At 41.9% G+C, this 18739-nt stretch overlaps 3 protein-coding genes across 4 annotated transcripts in view; 2 read left to right on the top strand and 1 right to left on the bottom strand.

Annotated features, from left to right (window-relative positions):
• Positions 1-1318, bottom strand: part of LOC131134665 (kinase suppressor of Ras 1-like) — a 47168-nt gene extending 45850 nt beyond the window's left edge. The window contains exons 1-2 of the mRNA XM_058080170.1: positions 1173-1318; positions 86-170 (exon numbers count right to left, since the gene is read on the bottom strand). The gene's annotated coding sequence lies outside the window, so the exon portion shown is untranslated. The remainder of the gene's footprint in view (positions 1-85; positions 171-1172) is intronic.
• Positions 1319-4270: 2952 nt separating this feature from the next.
• trpc6b (transient receptor potential cation channel, subfamily C, member 6b) lies at positions 4271-10670 on the top strand. Its single transcript, XM_058079889.1, has 11 exons — positions 4271-5030; positions 5982-6146; positions 6208-6372; positions 6605-6821; positions 6899-7126; positions 7194-7458; positions 8911-9106; positions 9192-9389; positions 9464-9520; positions 10345-10420; positions 10493-10670. The coding sequence occupies exons 1-11, from the start codon at positions 4287-4289 to the stop codon at positions 10606-10608; spliced, it is 2427 nt and encodes an 808-aa protein (XP_057935872.1). The 5' UTR covers positions 4271-4286; the 3' UTR covers positions 10609-10670.
• A 7895-nt stretch (positions 10671-18565) lies between these two features.
• Positions 18566-18739, top strand: part of pgr (progesterone receptor) — a 9007-nt gene continuing 8833 nt past the window's right edge. For both annotated transcript variants that reach the window (XM_058079495.1, XM_058079494.1), the window contains exon 1: positions 18566-18739. This exon is cut by the window's right edge and continues 912 nt beyond it. The gene's annotated coding sequence lies outside the window, so the exon portion shown is untranslated.

Genomic DNA, 18739 nt, shown 5'->3' with positions numbered 1-18739 from the left:
TGAAAGAGCAATGACTTGGTTGCCACTTTCATGTCTGCTACGACAGAGGTTAGGGTTAGTCAGCAGGTCACGCAACACGCATTACCTTAATTGTCGCTAGTTTTCTTCACATCTGCTTGGCTCATGACATCAACTGGAGGCTTCGAAGCAGCCAATAGCTACTTTTCTTCCTGAAAGGTTGGGGGTGCCAGGACAGGAGGAGAGAGAGAATGTTGTCATTGTCATTTCGTCACTGCTGCAGCCATCAATGAAAATGAAAACTACATTTCCCATGATACCTGGTGTGGTCACGTTCGATCTGAAGTCTCCTCTAGTTCAGAACTACTACTAATTGTTTAAATATGTCATTCTGAAAATGCTATTACCATGATAGTCATAAGTCATAGTCATAATGACACTAAAAAGTACAGCAAACAACCCAAAAACATGGCGTGAAGTCACCATTCTTGGTGTTTGCTGACTTTATTTGCTAACACTGTAGCTACAGCTATCGCTACGAACAACTGGATGAGAAACATCCATCAAAGTTTATACTACAACCAAATGTAAGACACGGCCGGACTTGGAATGACTGAATAAACACCATAAATATAGCAACAAGATGGCAAAGTCTAAAAGATATAAAAATATAAAATATCAGAGTCATATCCAGCAATTTCACAGGTGACCTTAGGTAAACCTTATGCATGTACGTAGCACCACCGGAATACACTTGTCCTTCCTTAGGGTTAATGGTGATTCGCAACCATGACAACACAGCCATACACGTGCAATATTAAGGCTCTAAGTGCAATATATTAAGTTCTAAGTGAAGTATTTCTATAATGCCTCATATTAACTCACTAGCAAGATCTCATAGTGTATAGACTGGTCATATATTTCATATTATCTGCAAACTGTACTGTATATAACTCTGGGTAAAATTGTTGATTTGTTAATACTCCACTTGTTTATATTGTTTATTTTTTAGATTGTGTATTTTGTACTGCTTAACTGATTCTGTAGTCTTGCTGCTGTGCAATGCAAATTTCCCCACTGAGGGACGAAAAAAGGCATATCTTATCTTATCTTACACCTCATATCTGCCAACGTATATGAACAGAAATACAGATAAATTAAACATACATAGAAATAGACAATATAATATGTTTTTGTGTAGATGAATACAGTACCTGTCCATATGACCCGACTTAACCTGACTCAATAGTAGCGCCATAAGCGTCTACATCATATCCGTTGACATTCTTCTTCGTGTTAATGGCGGGTCGCAACCAATGTTTAAGTGAATGCCGCCACCTACTGTACCCGAACGGAGAACGAGGTGCCCGGATATTTGACGCGTTCTACACATGCGCAGTGACAACCCGGCAGTCTCACGCTTCCTTTATGGTAAACACGCCAAGAAAAGCATATGATTCTGCATTCAAGCTAAAAGCGATCGATTTGAATGACAAACCATGGCTGCCTGCGAAGAGCTAGGCTGGACTACTACCAGATGAAGATGAGGACGATATAAAGGCTGAGAGAGTTAAAGAGTATGATTGTTGTTGTGAAGCTATTCCATTCTGACACGAGGATGAAGACTTAAGTGGTTTTAGTTCCAAAGATGAGAGCGATGAATGACTTTTGTGGTGGGCTGCTGTTATTTACACCAGGGACTGTTTAACTACCATAGCCGTGTGCTGTGTTGGAATGTTTAGGCTTGTTAGCCTTGTACTTGTACTTAGTCGTGTTTGCACTGTTTTTTTATTAAGGTTATACGATCTTTGTGTGTAACTTTTTCTGTACACTAAATATCACATTTTATCACGTGTGGCTAATACACCGTACATTGCAGTATAATAAACCTGCACCACTGTCCAGCATGGGATGACCCTTTCTGACCCCCTCAGCGGGAAAAGGGGGCCCCAATGGTTACTAAAGTACCTGCTGATGCTGCTCGACTGCATCTTCCGAACGTGTGTCATTCCTTGCTAAATTTATTTACATCTCTGTAAATAAATAGGACGTGGTCCATTTTTCTTTGAAAATTCTACACTCCTTATCTACTTTTCTCCGTTTGGACATTTTGGCTAATGAGGGTGTAGCGGAGAGGTAGAGACATCGAATGTGTTTTGCGGGACTACCAGTGTGTAAAAAACGTGGGTAGAGCCACTAATTGTGGTGGGGAAAGGCTATTAGCAACATCGCCCCCTGTATGCACACTCTATAATGCTACACAGACAAGCGCTTTTGCTCCATGACTTACATTAAATAAACACAGTTAGGACACTGATAAACTGTCACTTACTGCCAAAAAGTTAATTGCACATCTCTTGGCTCCACCTCCTCCTCACCAACCCTAAGAAGACCTGAAAATATATATATAAAAAAAGGCTGAAGTAAAACAAAATACATGGCACACCTAAACAGAACAATAAGAAAACCCACACTCAAGAACATAACACCTTTGAGTCTTACACATGACCAAGTAACGTTGGAAAGGCGTAGGGCTTCTGGCTTTTCCCCCCTTAAGTGCACACCAGCCCAGTGACAAGCACCCCTGTCCTAAAAAAAACACAAGCACAAAAAAAACCTCATCAGCCACTTGGAATGCCAGCACTGTAGTGTTGGAAAAGTACAAAAGGTTTGCCAGAGACCTCCAGAGCGTCACAGCAGCTGCTTGGTCTGTGTGCCCGAATACAGTGCACCTTTCTGGGCCAGGGCAGGTGGCTCCTACCCCTCTATTCTCTGGTTCTCCTGGTAGTGGTCATGTCATGATATTTCATTAGGATTCATCAACAGGTACATTTGGTCACATCCTCATTTCCTCCATCCTTCTTACCTGCAGGTGGACACAAACTACACTTACATCTAAATGAAACGTAGATGTAAAAAAGTTAATGTATCAGTTTAAAAAATAATCTGTGATTTATATGATATACAAATCTGAAACAATGTATTATAAAAAAAAGAACAAGGTCATTCAAAAGACCCCTCATTAATATACTGGGAAATTATGCAATTACTGCATTTTTCTTAAAAGCTTTTCCATAGCATGGCTTTGAACACCTTATGTTACAAATATATGTCCTCACCTGCTAAATAGTGTATGCTTTTAGCATCACAGTGGTTAAAAGTAGCAGTCGGTGGGAGGGTAAAGGTTGCACATCACAAGCGTGACCTGACAGAAATGTGCACCACCACAACCTCTTGGTCAGTCAGCGTCTCTGCCGAGCAAGCAGGAGGAGATAAGCCAGCTGGATGCTCTGATATCTGACTGATTCAGCTTTTTTGCAGGTGAGCATGTATATACTGTATGTATTTTATATACTGTACTGCATGTACTGTATGATGTTTGAATACAGTTGTTAGTTACCATCCAGTTGTTAGTTGCCATGTCACAAGCTTATTACATATATTTAATGATGCAGTCTAAAGTGGTTGAATGTCTTGTTAAGTAACACCATCAAACATGAGAAAAAGCTCATGATCGCTTTGTGAGCTTTGTCTAGCTCATGCACATGTGCACCATTGCATACTGAAAGCACAGTAATAATTATACTGTGGTTACGTCCATGTATGTAAGTTTGTTTGTTCTTGGAATGTTTACAATTGGATGAAAGAAGGGAAATTGTGATCACTCTTCATAAACTGCAGTAATTACCGGCAGCTGTAAGTGTATTACTCAAATGTAATCACCGGCTGCAAACTGGATTTTGTCTTTGCAGTCCTCCGTCCACCCAAGGAAGGATTGCATGCAAAGGCAGAGAAAGTAACACCTGAAACAAGGCTGACTTTATGGGGTGATGGAGAGTGTCAGGAGGGTAGATGATGAGACTGTGGGTGGCGTCCTTCATGGGGAGAAAGTAATAACTCAGCCTAGACCAGCTGGCCATTGCATTGTCACCCCTGCAGAGAATGTAAGCTCGCTGTTGATGAAAATAAATGGACTAATAAACAGACTAGCGAGAAACCTAAGCTATTTTGTACTTTATATTTACTTTTGGCACTGTAACTCAGCACTTATGATATATATATCACATACAACATCAAGGAGCAGGACAGGAGGACCCAAACATTAGTAGTACTAGCATAGCTACGTGATGCTACAGTGAATTACACTGACATTTGAACAGAAACATCATGCTAGGTTAGCCTAGCTGCTGAAGAAAGACTAAAAGCTTGGCTGAACATTATGACGGCTACAATGCTGTCATGAAACGTCTTCAATGACCTTCAATATCTTGAGTCTGTCGTGTCTTCACCTGTTTCCAGATGGTGCGGCAAGGGGCGGAGCCATAACAATGCAGCAGGTAACATCCGAACCTTTGAGACCCGCAGCCTCGCCAGAATCAGTTCCAATCTTCCACGCCTACTCCAGCTCCATACTATCTGTAACTGACGAAGAATTCCTTGAGGCTGTGGTGTGCGGCAATGTTCCTGAGGTCAGGCGGATGCTGGAAGAGCTGCCGGACCTCAACGTCAACAGCGTCAACTTCATGGGTCAGAATGCCTTGCAGCTGGCCGTATCCAATGAGCACTTGGAGGTCACAAAGCTCCTCCTGGAGAGGAAGGAGTTAACAAGGCTGGGGGATGCGTTATTGATAGCTATCCGTAAAAGTTACCTACGCATCGTGGAGGCCATCTTGAGCCACCACGCCTTTGCAGATGTTGAGAGGTTGACTTCTACGCCCAGTCAGGTGGACATACACCGTGACCTCTTTGCTTATGACGAGAATGGCAGCCTTTTCTCCAGTGACATCACTCCCATCATCCTGGCTTCTCAGTGCAACGACTACGAGATAGTGCACTTGCTTCTTGACAGGGGGGCTCGGATAGAGCACCCCCACCACTACCTGTGCCAGTGTACCACCTGCAGTGAGCAGCATGCTCAGGACTCCTTCAGACACTCGCAGTCCCGCATCAACGCCTACAAAGGTCTCGCCAGTCCAGCTTACCTGTCGCTGTCCAATGAAGACCCTGCAATGGCGGCACTGGAGCTGAGCCACGAGATGGCGGTCTTGGCCAACACAGATATGGAGTTCAAGGTGATTATTAATTGGCATAAAAGTGGGCTGTGTAGGATGACAGTCCTCAAGGACTTAGGTGACCCACTGCAGAACCACAAAACCAGACAAACCAGTCTGTTCCAGTAGCCTTTTGGTTCAGTGTACATCAAATCCCAAGTGATACAGTTGCTGAACCGGTCATGTCCTGAGAGCCCACTGTTCTTTTTCTCTGAAAATTGCAAAATTCAGCCAGTATCCAAAAACACACAGGTTTGATTCTTCCAGGGACTTCGGGTGAGCTGCATTACGAGCAGAAAAAGTGACAGGGTTCCACAGCTGTGGTGTGTCCTTTCTTTGGGCAGCTGGGGACTCAGGAGATGATCTGGCAACCATCCTTTTTTTGGACTTGGTTCAGAAATCACAACGATTTTGGTCTGCAACTAGTCTTGAACCTCCGAGTTCCTACACCAAATCCACACATGTGAACTGCCAATGCCAGAAGGGCATCTGGCATTCTCACAAAGAGTACAAGGTCATTATGATCAAGGTACTAAAGTTTTCAGTTCCCAGTGAAACATCCAAGTTCTTTCATCTCAAGAAGAGATTAGTCGGGGACTCGTCTGTATTTTCGATCCTTAGTAGAGTATTTGTCTGGAAGATGTCACAAAGCTCACCGCTGGACTGGTTTCTATACCAGACCATTCCATGGGGCAAGGAAGAAGCCTTGAACCAGGAGGTGTCTACTCTGTTATGCTGTTCTCAAGTCCCAACCATGCAGGGGTGGTACCCCTTCCCTCTGTCAATCATTGGTGTGTGGCTATAGCTCGTGTCAATCTAGGGTATGCTGTCGCAGGCAAATAAGGTTGCCAAGCAACAGCGCTTCAATCGTTTAATTCTAAAGAGCTTCTATTGTTTAATTCTAGCCAACTCTAAATCCAGATAGGACCTGTTGATGCATCTTGTTGAGTCGTCTTCATTCCTTTGAACCAGAACGATTACAAGAAAATGTCAGCACAGTGCAAAGACTTCATGGTGGGCCTCCTGGACATGTGTCAGAACACCGAGGAGGTGGAGGCCATGTTACACGGCGACTCGCCTGACGGTGCACAAAACCTCAGCAGGTTAAAACTTGCCATCAAATATGAAGTAAAGAAGGTGAGTGATTGACAGAAGTCTTGTAGCGGGTGTTCAAGGTTGAATTTTTACTCTGTCTCAGTTTGTGGCCCACCCAAACTGTCAGCAGCAGCTCCTCTCCATCTGGTACCAGAATGTGTCTGGGCTACGTCAGCAGACAATGGCAGTGAAGATCCTCCTGGTTCTCGGAGTCACCATTGGCTTGCCCCTTCTGGCCTTTGGGTCCTGGATTGCACCATCAAGCAAGGTTAGCCAAAAGCTTTGTCAGCATATTCCAATAGGAACCCTTGAAACTTGATACTTGACTTGTCCTGTTTGGACCCAGAAGATGTCCAAGTAGTGAACTTGGACTACAATAGTGACCTCAGAGGCAGGAGATGGGACTTTGTGGGATAGAAAATTGAATCGTACTGGACTTGTTTCTGGTTCCTGAGGCTAGTATTTGTTTTTCATGCTACTTTCTCTCTGTGTGCTCTCAGTTAGGCAAGCTCATGAGCGGACCTTTTATAAAGTTTGTGGCCCATGCTGCCTCCTTTGTGGCATTCCTGTGCCTGCTGGTCCTGAATACGTCCGACCGCTTCAACGGGCCGGCACTGCTGCCCAACATGACCGCCCACGATCACCCCTCGCAACTGTTCCGCATGAAGACCACTCCTTTCACCTGGATGGAGATCCTCATCATGACATGGGTCCTAGGTTTGGATTTTTCTTCTCAGTCTACAGATGCAGTCCAATGTCTGGATGATGGGGGTGACGTCTTTTAATGTCTTTAGGGAAAATGTGGAAAGAATGCAAGGACATCTGGTCGCAAGACATCAGGGAATACATCTCAGAACCTTGGAACCTTCTTGACTTCAACATTTTGGCCATTTTCACCAGCTCCTTCATTGCTCGACTGATGGCATTCTGGCACGCGTACGCTGCCCAGTGCTACGTGGACAAGCGGTCTGCTAACCTGTCCAGCGCGTCCTTGCCCTCAGACATCCAGTACTTTCAACTTGGTAAGTCACAAAAACAATTCCTGAATTCCTGTCCATGCCTCAGACTGAGTCCAGCTTTCATCTTCAGCTCGAGTGAACTGGTTGCCGTCAGATCCGCAGCTCATTTCCGAAGGCCTTTATGCCATCGCGGTGGTGCTGAGCTTCTCTCGCATCGCCTACGTTCTGCCCGCCAACGAGAGCTTTGGTCCCTTACAGATTTCCTTGGGAAGGACGGTGAAGGACATCTTCAAATTCCTGGTGATTTTCATCACCGTGTTTGTGGCGTTCATGGTGGGAATGTTCAACCTGTACTCGTACTACCTCGGAGCGAAGCACAACAACGCCTTCACCACGTGAGTCATGTATCATGTTTAGGCCGACATTGCATGACACGGCCTTTGGGTGCGTTTACACCTTTTTATGGTCGTGTCAATAGGGCCCTATAATTACTGTGGTAATGGAATTGCAGTATTGGCCAACCAAAAGATGAATTCAACATTAAACACAGAATCTTATAGAAGGTGAAATAACGTGAATGAAATGATGTCACAAATGAGGAGAATCTGTGCGGGCCACTCAATCCTGGCACAATCTCATCCCAAACTCTAACCCGCCACTCCTGAGCTACACATGTTGAAAGCGCTGCCTAAAACGCTGGCAAATGTTGGTGAAAAAATTTGGAAACTCTTCTCTTCCGGAGTGTGAAGCTTGCAGGGTTAGCTTAGTTTAGTAGAGCATGCTAGTGCAGCTGCGTGTGTATGACTAGATGAGTACATTTTCACTGCTTTCACAATAAGAGCGCTATTCGGCCCACCTTGTCTAATTGTGTAAAGAAAACAAGGGTGTCATAAAAAGTATCTAAGTACTTGGAGTTGCAAGTCAGTGATTCCCAAAGTGTGGACTGTGGTGGTACTGAGAGGTCATAAAAATATGATTCATTTTTGCAAATATAATTTTTTCAATTCTTTATATTGTAAAATATTCATTGCCCGATTACAAAAATATATATTTAGGCCAAAGTAACCTATTGAGTGTTATTGACCTTAGGAACCGTATAGTAGTTTATGATTGGAACGTAGCTCTCTGGTCATCACGCCAGTCTTGAACGCAGTTATGAAAAGTATGAGCATTAATTCTGTCTTGTGTGAACACGACAGATTAAAAGTTTGGGCTTCATTTATCCCCCTGCTTTCATTTTAATCCTGAATCTTTATAATAATAACATTGTTATTAATAATTAATAATATGATAATAATAATAATGATTATTATTATATTGTGCTCTGAGAATGTAGCATTTCGTCTATGTACTGTTTATAGGACAAAGGTGGGCCACAGACATTTTTTGGATTTTGAAGTGGGCCCTGAGTTGGTAGAGTTCGGGAACCCCTGGCATACATCTTCCTTCATCACAAGCACGGGCATTTCAGTTTGTTGAAGATGTAGTAGCATGTGCATGTGTGCCGAGGATGGCACCCCATTGGAACAGTTAGCCAAGCTACATCCTTTTCTCAATTACTGAGCAAAACTGGCCAGGAGCTTTGCATTTCATTCATGGACATTTTATTCCTTAACACTGAACACTGAGGGTCAAATAAGTGGAAAAGATCTAACAGATTTCTTCGGGTCCTTTATCATTTAGTCAGGATTTTTCACCATTTGCTGGTGGTCCTGGAAGGTAATGCTTAGGAAATGCTAAGCGGATACGTACTGTCATTGCATACTGATGCTATCATGATTATCATGGCCATCCCCAGTGATGGCTGCAAGGTAGAACTGATGTCTGTTGTGTGCCGCATGTGCTAGGCTGGAGGAAAGTTTTAAAACTCTCTTCTGGGCCATCTTCGGCCTGTCGGAGGTGAAGTCTGTGGTGATCACCATCGACCACAAGTTCATTGAGAACATTGGCTACATTCTGTACGGGGTCTACAACATCATCATGGTGATCGTCTTGTTGAACATGCTCATCGCCATGTTCAACAGCTCCTTCCAGGAGATAGAGGTAGGTTTGGGATGTAGGACCTGTCCATAAAACGGGCGGCACGCTGTTTTCTTTTCAGGTTAGCCAAGGTGCTATCTGTTCCCAGGGTGACGCTGACGTGGAGTGGAAGTTTGCCAGAGCCAAGCTGTGGTTCTCCTACTTTCAGCAGGGCAGCTCGCTGCCTGTTCCTTTCAATCTGCTACCCGGTCTCGGCTTCCTGCGGGGACTGAAAAAATCTCTCTGGGACGCACCCAGTGGCAAAATCACAGAAGAGACGCTGGCTGATGAACTGGAAGGTAGCAAGGTGGGGAACATATTTTAGTTCATTGCTGATATGCTGAAGGCGACATCACAAGGTTTCTTCTTATCTGATCTTAGTTGACTCAACAAGAAGATTCCAGGATGGACACGCCTGTTTGTCCAACACGTCATCAAGTAAGGTCCATCTGATTAGCACTGTCACGAGCATTAGCATTGTCATACAGATGCACGGTATCTTTGTTGTCAAACTCATACCAATAACTCTCAGCTTCTCAACACCGATTTGATACAAATAAGTGAGAACTGATATCTACTTTTTAAATGTACATACTAGATGTAAGTGTAGTTTTTGTACACCTGGAGGTAAGAAGGATGGAAGAAATGAGGATGTGACCAAGTGTACCTGTTGATGAGTCCTAATGAAATATCATCACATCACTACGACCATATGACTACTACCAGGAGAACCAGAATATAGAGGGGGAGGAGCCACATACTGTGGCCCAGCAAGGCACACTGTATTCGGGCACACAGACCAAGCAGCTGCTGTGATGCTATGGAGGTCTCTGGAAAACCTTTTTTACTTTTCAAAGGTTTTTTTGTGTGCTTGATAGTTTTTCCGCCTCATCATGGCGCATTTGGTACAACGTCCTTCCTCTTAAAGTGATGTTATGGGGTTTATTATTATGCCGTCATAATTCCCTCATATTGATAATTAGCACTCCTATATTATTATTCAATATATATAACTTGACCTCAAATTAATCTTTTTCACATGAATGTACAGCAGTACAGCAGTATTCTAAGATGTGTAAATGACATCCATCCATTTTTTATAGATACATCAGCATATTGACAACTCCACCACGAGGTGGCGCCACACTCTAAATGTCCTTTCACACTTTTGTTTTGGACTGCAAATAATGCAGCATGGGATACATTGTGGCCGTCTGCAAGGCATGAATGTTTCCTCTCATTCACTTGTTGCTTTTCTCAAGAGGATAATGAAGCGCCTCATCAAAAGACACATCTTAAAAGCACAGCGTGATAAAGAAAACGACGAAGGCAATGAAGGTGACTTGAACACACCCATACACACCTGCTGAGCGTGGAGCGTGGATGACTGCAGACTTTGCCTTCCTGCAGGGGAAGTGAAGGAGATCAAGCGGGACATCTCCGGCCTGCGCTTCGAGCTGCTGGAGATGAGGAAGCAGGAAGTGAAGACCGTGGTGGAGGTCATCAGACAGTTGGGTGCACTGTGACAAATTTTCCTGTTAAATTACAGTACACTAAAATATACAGTATTATACTGTTATTTTACAGTTCCTACATTATTCTCAACAACATACTACTGTAAAATTACACTGTAACAATTTTCTTGTTAAATGACAGTACACTACTGGCAGCTAGAATCGCCAGGTTCAAACTGTTATTTTACAGCGTGCTACTGTAATCAACAACAACAGTATATTACTGTAAAACTGTTACAGTACTGTGCTGTAGAAAATATACAGTATTATACTGTTATTTTACATTTCCTACATTAGTCTCAATTAACAGCATACTACTGTAAAATTACACTGCAAAAAAATTCCTGTTAAATACAGTTCACTACTGGCCAGCTTCAAACTGTTATTCTACAGTGTGGTGCTGTGATCTACAACAACAGTTTATTACTGCAAAAGTATTATAGTACTGTGCCCTTTGGTCGCCATTATACTGTTATTTTACAGTACCTACATTATTCTCAGTTAACAACTTATTACTATAAAGTTATGTTAAATACTGCAGAATGTGATCTTTACAATGACATTTAAAATGACATTTAATAACAAGAATATATGAAAAAATACATTAAAATAGCTACCACAGAAATGGCTCAGACAAGAGCTGCCCTGACAACATTGGGCATTTATTAAAGCTGAACATTTTCAGAATTCATAAAATCCGTACGGAACACTATTACTTTGTTGTCATATTTTTTTTCTGGAACGACAAGAGATGGCTAAAAAAAACGAAGTAAAGTTAACTTCATTACACAACTTTTATAACAATAACAACCAAACATATCAAACAGGTTCTCAACAAGAGAAGGAGAGCTATACTAATTAAATTAATCCCCACTCAAAGTCCATCAAATTTTTGAGTGGCCACATGGGAATTCACTGTAGTTGCCTTTTTGTGGACTAGCTTCCCCTTCTTCTTTGACAACACCTTCCCCTGGCCGGTCTTGCTTCCCCTCTCGGGATTTATACCAATGAGACGCCTAAAATGAAATAATAGATAGCACATAAGATATTAGGTGTGGTAAATAAAAATAATTTGCATTTAATATGGAACCCTATGACATGAATTGAACAAAAAATTAAGATGTCTTCATCATAATCACCCTTGTGTCTCATAATTATGAGATAATTATTTTATTTTGAGAAACTATATTAATGATTGATGCATACAACAGATCAGCTGCTGCTGTTATTACAGTATATATTTAACTTTAATTTGAGGCATTAGGAAACATTGTTATCTTTGGGAAATTTGTCAGCAGTGATTTGTAGTACTTTTGTAAGCAAAGATGAGGTTACGTTTTAAAGACTGTTTTTCAGGCTCTTCAATCATGGTGTCTCTTGTCAACAAACAGCAGTTAGAGAAGGACACATTGCTCAATGAGAGCACCACACAGAGTGACATGGCCAGTCTGAACAGCCCTATTCCTTATGATGGGAGCCAAAAGGAGCAGGCTTTAGAGTGGTGTGCGGTGAGTTCCACAGTTAGACAAGCAGAGCTGAAGACCCCCACCTCATAATCACAAATTAATTTTGTGATTAAGTTGTTCAATAAAGTATAGCATCCACACTAAAAGACACAATTTCATGATTGTGTGCTGTCTGTCTTTCCTCCTAAGCTCAGAGTGTCTCTCCTACATCTTGCTGCTGACTTTTTCAGCTCTACTGCATCAAAAACATTAATAATTAAAGGCACAAGCGGCCCTGATCAAACCCTCGCTTCCTGCTCTGCATTCGGATTAGAATAGGGTCCTTCACCCCGTTAGTGGGCTCGGGCCCTAAATATTGCAACTGTGGAAAACTGTGTGTTTAAGAATTATGTTAAGTGGTTATCTGTAAATATGTAAAATGAATAAATTAAGTATTAACAGACCAGGCAAAAGTCAGAACTTGTAAGAGCAGTGAGACAGACCGAGACAGAGCCAAGAGACCAAGACACCAAGAGGAGGCTTTTAAAACCTGCTGCAAAGTTCACCCCAACTCTGATTGCTCATACGCATTGACCACTGCAGCCAGTAAGGATCGATCGATGCATCGGCCGGCCGATATATCAGGCCGATATTTGCGTTCTTTACTTGAATTGGTATCGGCCAATACGCGCGTGGGTTCGCTGATGTATTTTTCCGCACACGATTTACATACAGGTATCCGCCGAGCAGCTTTGTGTTGCCGGAGGACCCTGCAACACACGCAGTCGAGGTAACCCCCTTGTTTATGTTTATATATCGTACTAAATTATCAGCGTGATGTGTTTATGTGTGTGGAGGTGGGGGGAGGGGGTGCTTCTCACTGCAGAGGGGCAGTCATCACATCAATGCTTAACTTAAACTATGACAGAAATGTTTTGCACATGGTTGAATATTTACTCCTTTTAAAGTTGATAATGCTGTTTAAATGTGTGTTTAAGAAAGCTGAATCCTACTGTCTTCAGTGTTTACATTTCAATAAATATTTCTTTAAACTTGAGACCTGGAATATTTGTTCATTTTTATTTTTTCATGTAAATTGAGGGAGCAAAAGCAGTATCGGCCACAAATATCGGCCCAGGCAAAATCGGCCATTGGCTAAGGGTGGAAAAAAAAAAAAAAGTACCGGTCGATCCCTAGTAGCCAGTCTAGGTGAAAAATGATTAATTTGTTCGTTCTCTTGTTTTTGCTTTGCTTTAGTTCACTGAGCTAACATGCTGCTAACCACTAACTGTAAGAGACCATTGTTGCCAGCTTCCCACCGCGGTCAACAGGGTGCAGCACTTAAAAGCAGCATGTGCATGCATTTTGGCAACAGATGTAGTAGCTGTCTCCTCCAGTCATCCATAGGAGTTATCAAGCTGCAAAGGTTGAATTTAACATTTTCTTTCTTTTACCAGCACGACCACATGCCACTGCTTTGATATTGGCAGATAGGTGCAACAACTGTAACAGTAAAAGTTAATTGCTTTGAATAAATGACAATTTAATATTCCTGAATAGAGCTGGAAAGAGGGGTAACACTATTTTCTGACAGAATATTTACCTTTGAACAAACTCCAGTGACCTTGCCGCTTGTTCTTGGTACTGCAGGTTGAACACATAGAAGGTTGCAAAAACTGCAGCAAGCCCTGTGATGAAGGATTTTTGGGCGCCTTCACAGACGACCTGGCTTTCGAGGCTGATAATCCAATGGCCCAATGTGACTCCATCACCAGCAACTGATGCAGACAAATACATTTTGATGGAAAACAAATATGGGTATGAGGGCCCTATATGAGGATAAGAAGTTCACAGAAAAGGCCACCTTTTATATAGTATATACTATCATTCATTCATTTTCTACCGCTTTTCCTTGTCTATAACTATGGATAGACTATATCTATAACTACATCTATAACTATGTCTATAAACGAGGGTTGAGGGAGTGCTGGAGCCTATCCCAGTTGTCTTCGGGCGAGAGGCGAGGTACACCCTGGACTGGTCGCCAGCCAATCACATATGGCATACTGAACACACTAACATGGCTAACTCCTGGCAAACATGCTAACACACTAACATGGCTAACTCCTGGCAAACATGCTAACACACTAACATGGCTAACATATGGCTAAAATCCTAACACATGGCGAACACACTGACATGGCTAACACATGGCTAACACACTAACATGGCTAACACATGGCTAAAATGCTAACACATGGCTAACACACTAACATGGCTAACACCTGGCAAACATGCTAACACACTAACATGGCTAACATATGGCTAAAATCCTAACACATGGCGAACACACTGACATGGCTAACACATGGCTAACACACTAACATGGCTAACACATGGCTAAAATGCTAACACATGGCTAACACACTAACATGGCTAACACCTGGCAAACATGCTAACACACTGACATGGCTAACACATGGCTAAAATGCTAACACATGGCTAACACATGGCAAACATGCTAACACACTAACACACGGCTAACATGCTAACACATGGCTAAAACGCAAACATGGCTAACACATAACTGCATCCATAACAAAGTTATCCAATCACTTGTAGCGGCTAGTTAGGTTACCTATAGGTTACTATTATTTCATGCTGAATAGTCCCTTGTTGAGAGCTTTTAAACATGTTGCCCTGACATGGGCTGCATTGTCTTTGGCATCGTTTTCATTTCTTGTATATGGCTAATGTTTGATAACAAAGGCTAATTGAGCTATCTAGCTATTTTGACATGTTACTCAGGCTATGTGCATTTTAATTTCTTGTATACAGCTAATGTTTAATAGCAAAGGCTAATTGAGCTACATAGCTATTTTGACATGTTACTCAATCTATGATGACTGAGGAATTATGTGTTATTTTTGTTGCCATAGTGTCCTTCAGAATCACCTTTAGCATGACTATATCTGAAATTTTATGGTATTTTATTGAACGAAAGCTAAATGATAGGCTAGGATTATACACGTCTCCAGTCTGTTCAGACAGAGACGACACTTCCTCGTTGTCACGACACTACCGCAAGATGCATTCAGGGACGCGTCTGAGTGTTTGTCAATAAAGAGAAAGGCACAAAGTGGATATTCTTATCCCTCACATTGTAACTCTTAATGCGGAAGTACAATTTGCTGCTTTGAAGTGTTCTTGGAAATACTAGAAAATCAGTGTTGTGCACGGATGAGTTCAAAAGAAGGCGTTCATTGAACACATTCGATTTTCTAAGAACGTTAAACTGAACGCAATGTGTTTGTAAATAAAGAACTTGAAGGTGAACTCGTTCGGATGATGTGATAATGTGTTTAGGTTACCAGACAAGAGATACAGCATTTGCACTCCTGCTGCGACAGCATTTTATCAGCGGGCGGCACGACACATCAAGTACTTCACTTGCACTGCATCACCCAGCATGCATTGCACTGGCCTAACAAACCAACAATTCATAGATGATTTAACCTATTATGCGGTTTAAAAAGTCAATTAATATGACTTAATATGGTTGTAAAAATGTCTTTGTAAAGAAAATGAGTGGATACAAATGGTGATTACGATGATTAATTAGAGAAGTGTGATTTTTGATGATTTAGAAATGATGTTTACTAAGTTGACCCAAATAATTGAGCTTTCTTCCATCCTGCTGATGGACTGAAGAGGATTTGTAGGTGTGACAGTGACAATGGTATCCAAAAGAGCATCAAAGTGCGCTCAAAATACATCAAAGTTGACTTGCTGAATCATTTTCCATCCATCCATCTATTTTCTATGCCGCTTATCCTAGCTAGGGTGACGGTGTTATGCTGGAGCCTACCGTGGATCCTTTTCCACAGCAAAAAAAATTATATTGGATTCTATTCTTGTTTTGGGTTGTTTCTTGGAACTTCAAACGTTGACAATGATACCAGATGAAGAAGGCACATGATACCCAAGCCAAGAAGCTTACCTTCTGAAGGCTGCTTGTCACATGACTCCCTGATAGCGGGCATGAAATGTGGGCCACGGGCACGACACGAAGAAGACGTCAGGCTGATATGAATGTGCGGCGTTATCCTGCAGCGGCAACGTGAGAATCCCCTCTGATAGCGCTGCTCTGCGTGACGTAGGAGATAGCGCCAAGGCCGCTCACCAATGACCGCATCCATGACTTCACTAATCATCTTCACTTTGTCCCACTTGACAAGCCAAAGACATCTTTGGCTTCATTTCCACGCCATGTCCTCCCTCACCAGTATTTATGATGAAGGATGGAATCTTCCTCAGGCTTCCTTGACGTGGACAAATAGTATATAAGTTAAACGTGTGATACACAAAGATGACTACTTCAAAAGCACGATTGACCAAAAGGACAAGATGGTGGGTACAAACGGCCCAAATGAGGCTGCTTTTCCTTCAAGATATGGTGGGAGTGGAATGCTGGGCCTCCATCACATCAGGTGGCTCCAGTACCTGGTGAGGACGCCCCCCTGGGGAGGTGTTCACGGCCTTGTTATAGACGTAGTCTATCACTTTGTAGAAGTAGTCTATGTAGACTACATTGGATAGACTATGTCTATGTAGACTACATTGGATAGACTATGTCTATAACTATGGATAGACTATATCTATAACTATGTCTATAACTATGTCTATAACTATGTCTATAACTATGGATAGACTATGTCTATAACTAGGGATAGACTATGTCTATAACTATGGACATAGTACTATGTCTATAACTATGGAGAGACTACGTCTATAACTATGTCTATAACTATGGATAGACTATATCTATAACTACATCTATAACTATGTCTATAACTATGGACAGACTATGTCTATAACTATGTCTATAACTATGGACAGACTATGTCTATAACTATGGATAGACTACGTCTATAACTATGTCTATAACTATGGACAGACTACGTCTATAACTATGTCTATAACTATGGATAGACTACATCTATAGCTATGGATAGACTATGTCTGTTACTATGTCTATAACTATGTCTATAACTATGGCTAGATTATGTCTATAACTATGGATAGACTACGTCTATAACTATGGATAGACTACGTCTATAACTATGGATAGACTACGTCTATAACTATGTCTATAACTATGGATAGACTACGTCTATAACTATGTCTATAACTATGGACAGACTACGTCTATAACTATGGACAGACTACGTCTATAGCTATGGATAGACTACGTCTATAGCTATGGATAGACTACGTCTAGTGCTATGGATAGACTACGTCTAGTGCTATGGATAGACTACGTCTAGTGCTATGGATAGACTACGTCTAGTGCTATGGATAGACTACGTCTGTAGCTATGGATAGACTACGTCTATAGCTATGGATAGACTACGTCTTTAGCTATGGATAGACTACGTCTTTAGCTATGGATAGACTACGTCTATAGCTATGGATAGACTACGTCTATAGCTATGGATAGACTACGTCTATAGCTATGGATAGACTACGTCTATAGCTATGGATAGACTACGTCTATAGCTATGGATAGACTACGTCTATAGCTATGGATAGACTACGTCTATAGCTATGGATAGACTACGTCTATAGCTATGGATAGACTACGTCTATAGCTATGGATAGACTACGTCTATAACTAGGGATAGACTACGTCTATAACTATGGACAGACTATGTCTATAACTAGGGATAGACTATGTCTATAACTATGGATAGACTACATCTATAACTATGTCTATAACTATGGATAGACTATGTCTCTCAACGGGCCTGGAAACGCCTCAGGATCCACCGGGAGGAGCTGGACCGAGTTCCCGGGGTGAGGGGGTCTGGGTCGCTGCCCCTGCCACCCAACTTGGAAAAAGCAAGAAAATTGATGCAATTTCAAAAGCAATTAGCTAAGCCAATTGCAGGGCTTGTTTTTAACTGGCCTGGTTGCTAGGCAGATAAACTTAATGCCGTGCATTACCGAAGGGTAACATGCTGTAAAAATATGACAAGGATATTCATAGATGTACTCTATATAGATAAGATGCAGAAAACATGTTTAGGTGCAAATACTTCCTACTGTCTCCAACCCTCCCCCCACACTGTGAGAAGGATAACGCGATCTGCTTTGTAAGTGCTATGATCTTCTGGCAACATCCTGGAATGTTTGATGAAGCAGAAACACAGTTGGTATGTGACGGTAATCATGAAATATCATATATGTTTCATGTTCATTCAGTAGAATACATTTTATTTTATTCTACTCATTATCATTCATGTTGATTGAGCTTGCAAATGTATGGCTAATTAAGACATTAACATGGATATAATAACATTTTTGGGCAAGTGTTACGTTTTTAAATGGGCTGTTCCGGCCTCTTGCCCAAAGACAGCCGGGATAGGCTGCAGCATGCCCGCGAAAATTGATATTTTTTATATTTTTAAATAATAAATTAAAAATGACGTTGGGTACTCGCCGGCTGATGGGCGGAGTTTCAATTCTTCTTGATCTCTCATTGGCTGCTGGTTCTCCTTTAAGTCCGTCCTAAAAAGTAACTTTCAGTTCATCGCCTGTGCTCGGAAGCACTTTGAACAGCAACATCAAGAGGAGAGAGTTCCCTAAAAGATAAAGAAAAAGCCAAAAGATTAGCAATGAGGCCAACAATCAACAGG

The sequence above is a fragment of the Doryrhamphus excisus genome, chromosome 8 (genome assembly GCF_030265055.1).
Source record: "Doryrhamphus excisus isolate RoL2022-K1 chromosome 8, RoL_Dexc_1.0, whole genome shotgun sequence".
NCBI lineage: Eukaryota > Metazoa > Chordata > Actinopteri > Syngnathiformes > Syngnathidae > Doryrhamphus > Doryrhamphus excisus.
This window is presented reverse-complemented; position numbering and strand designations above follow the sequence as displayed.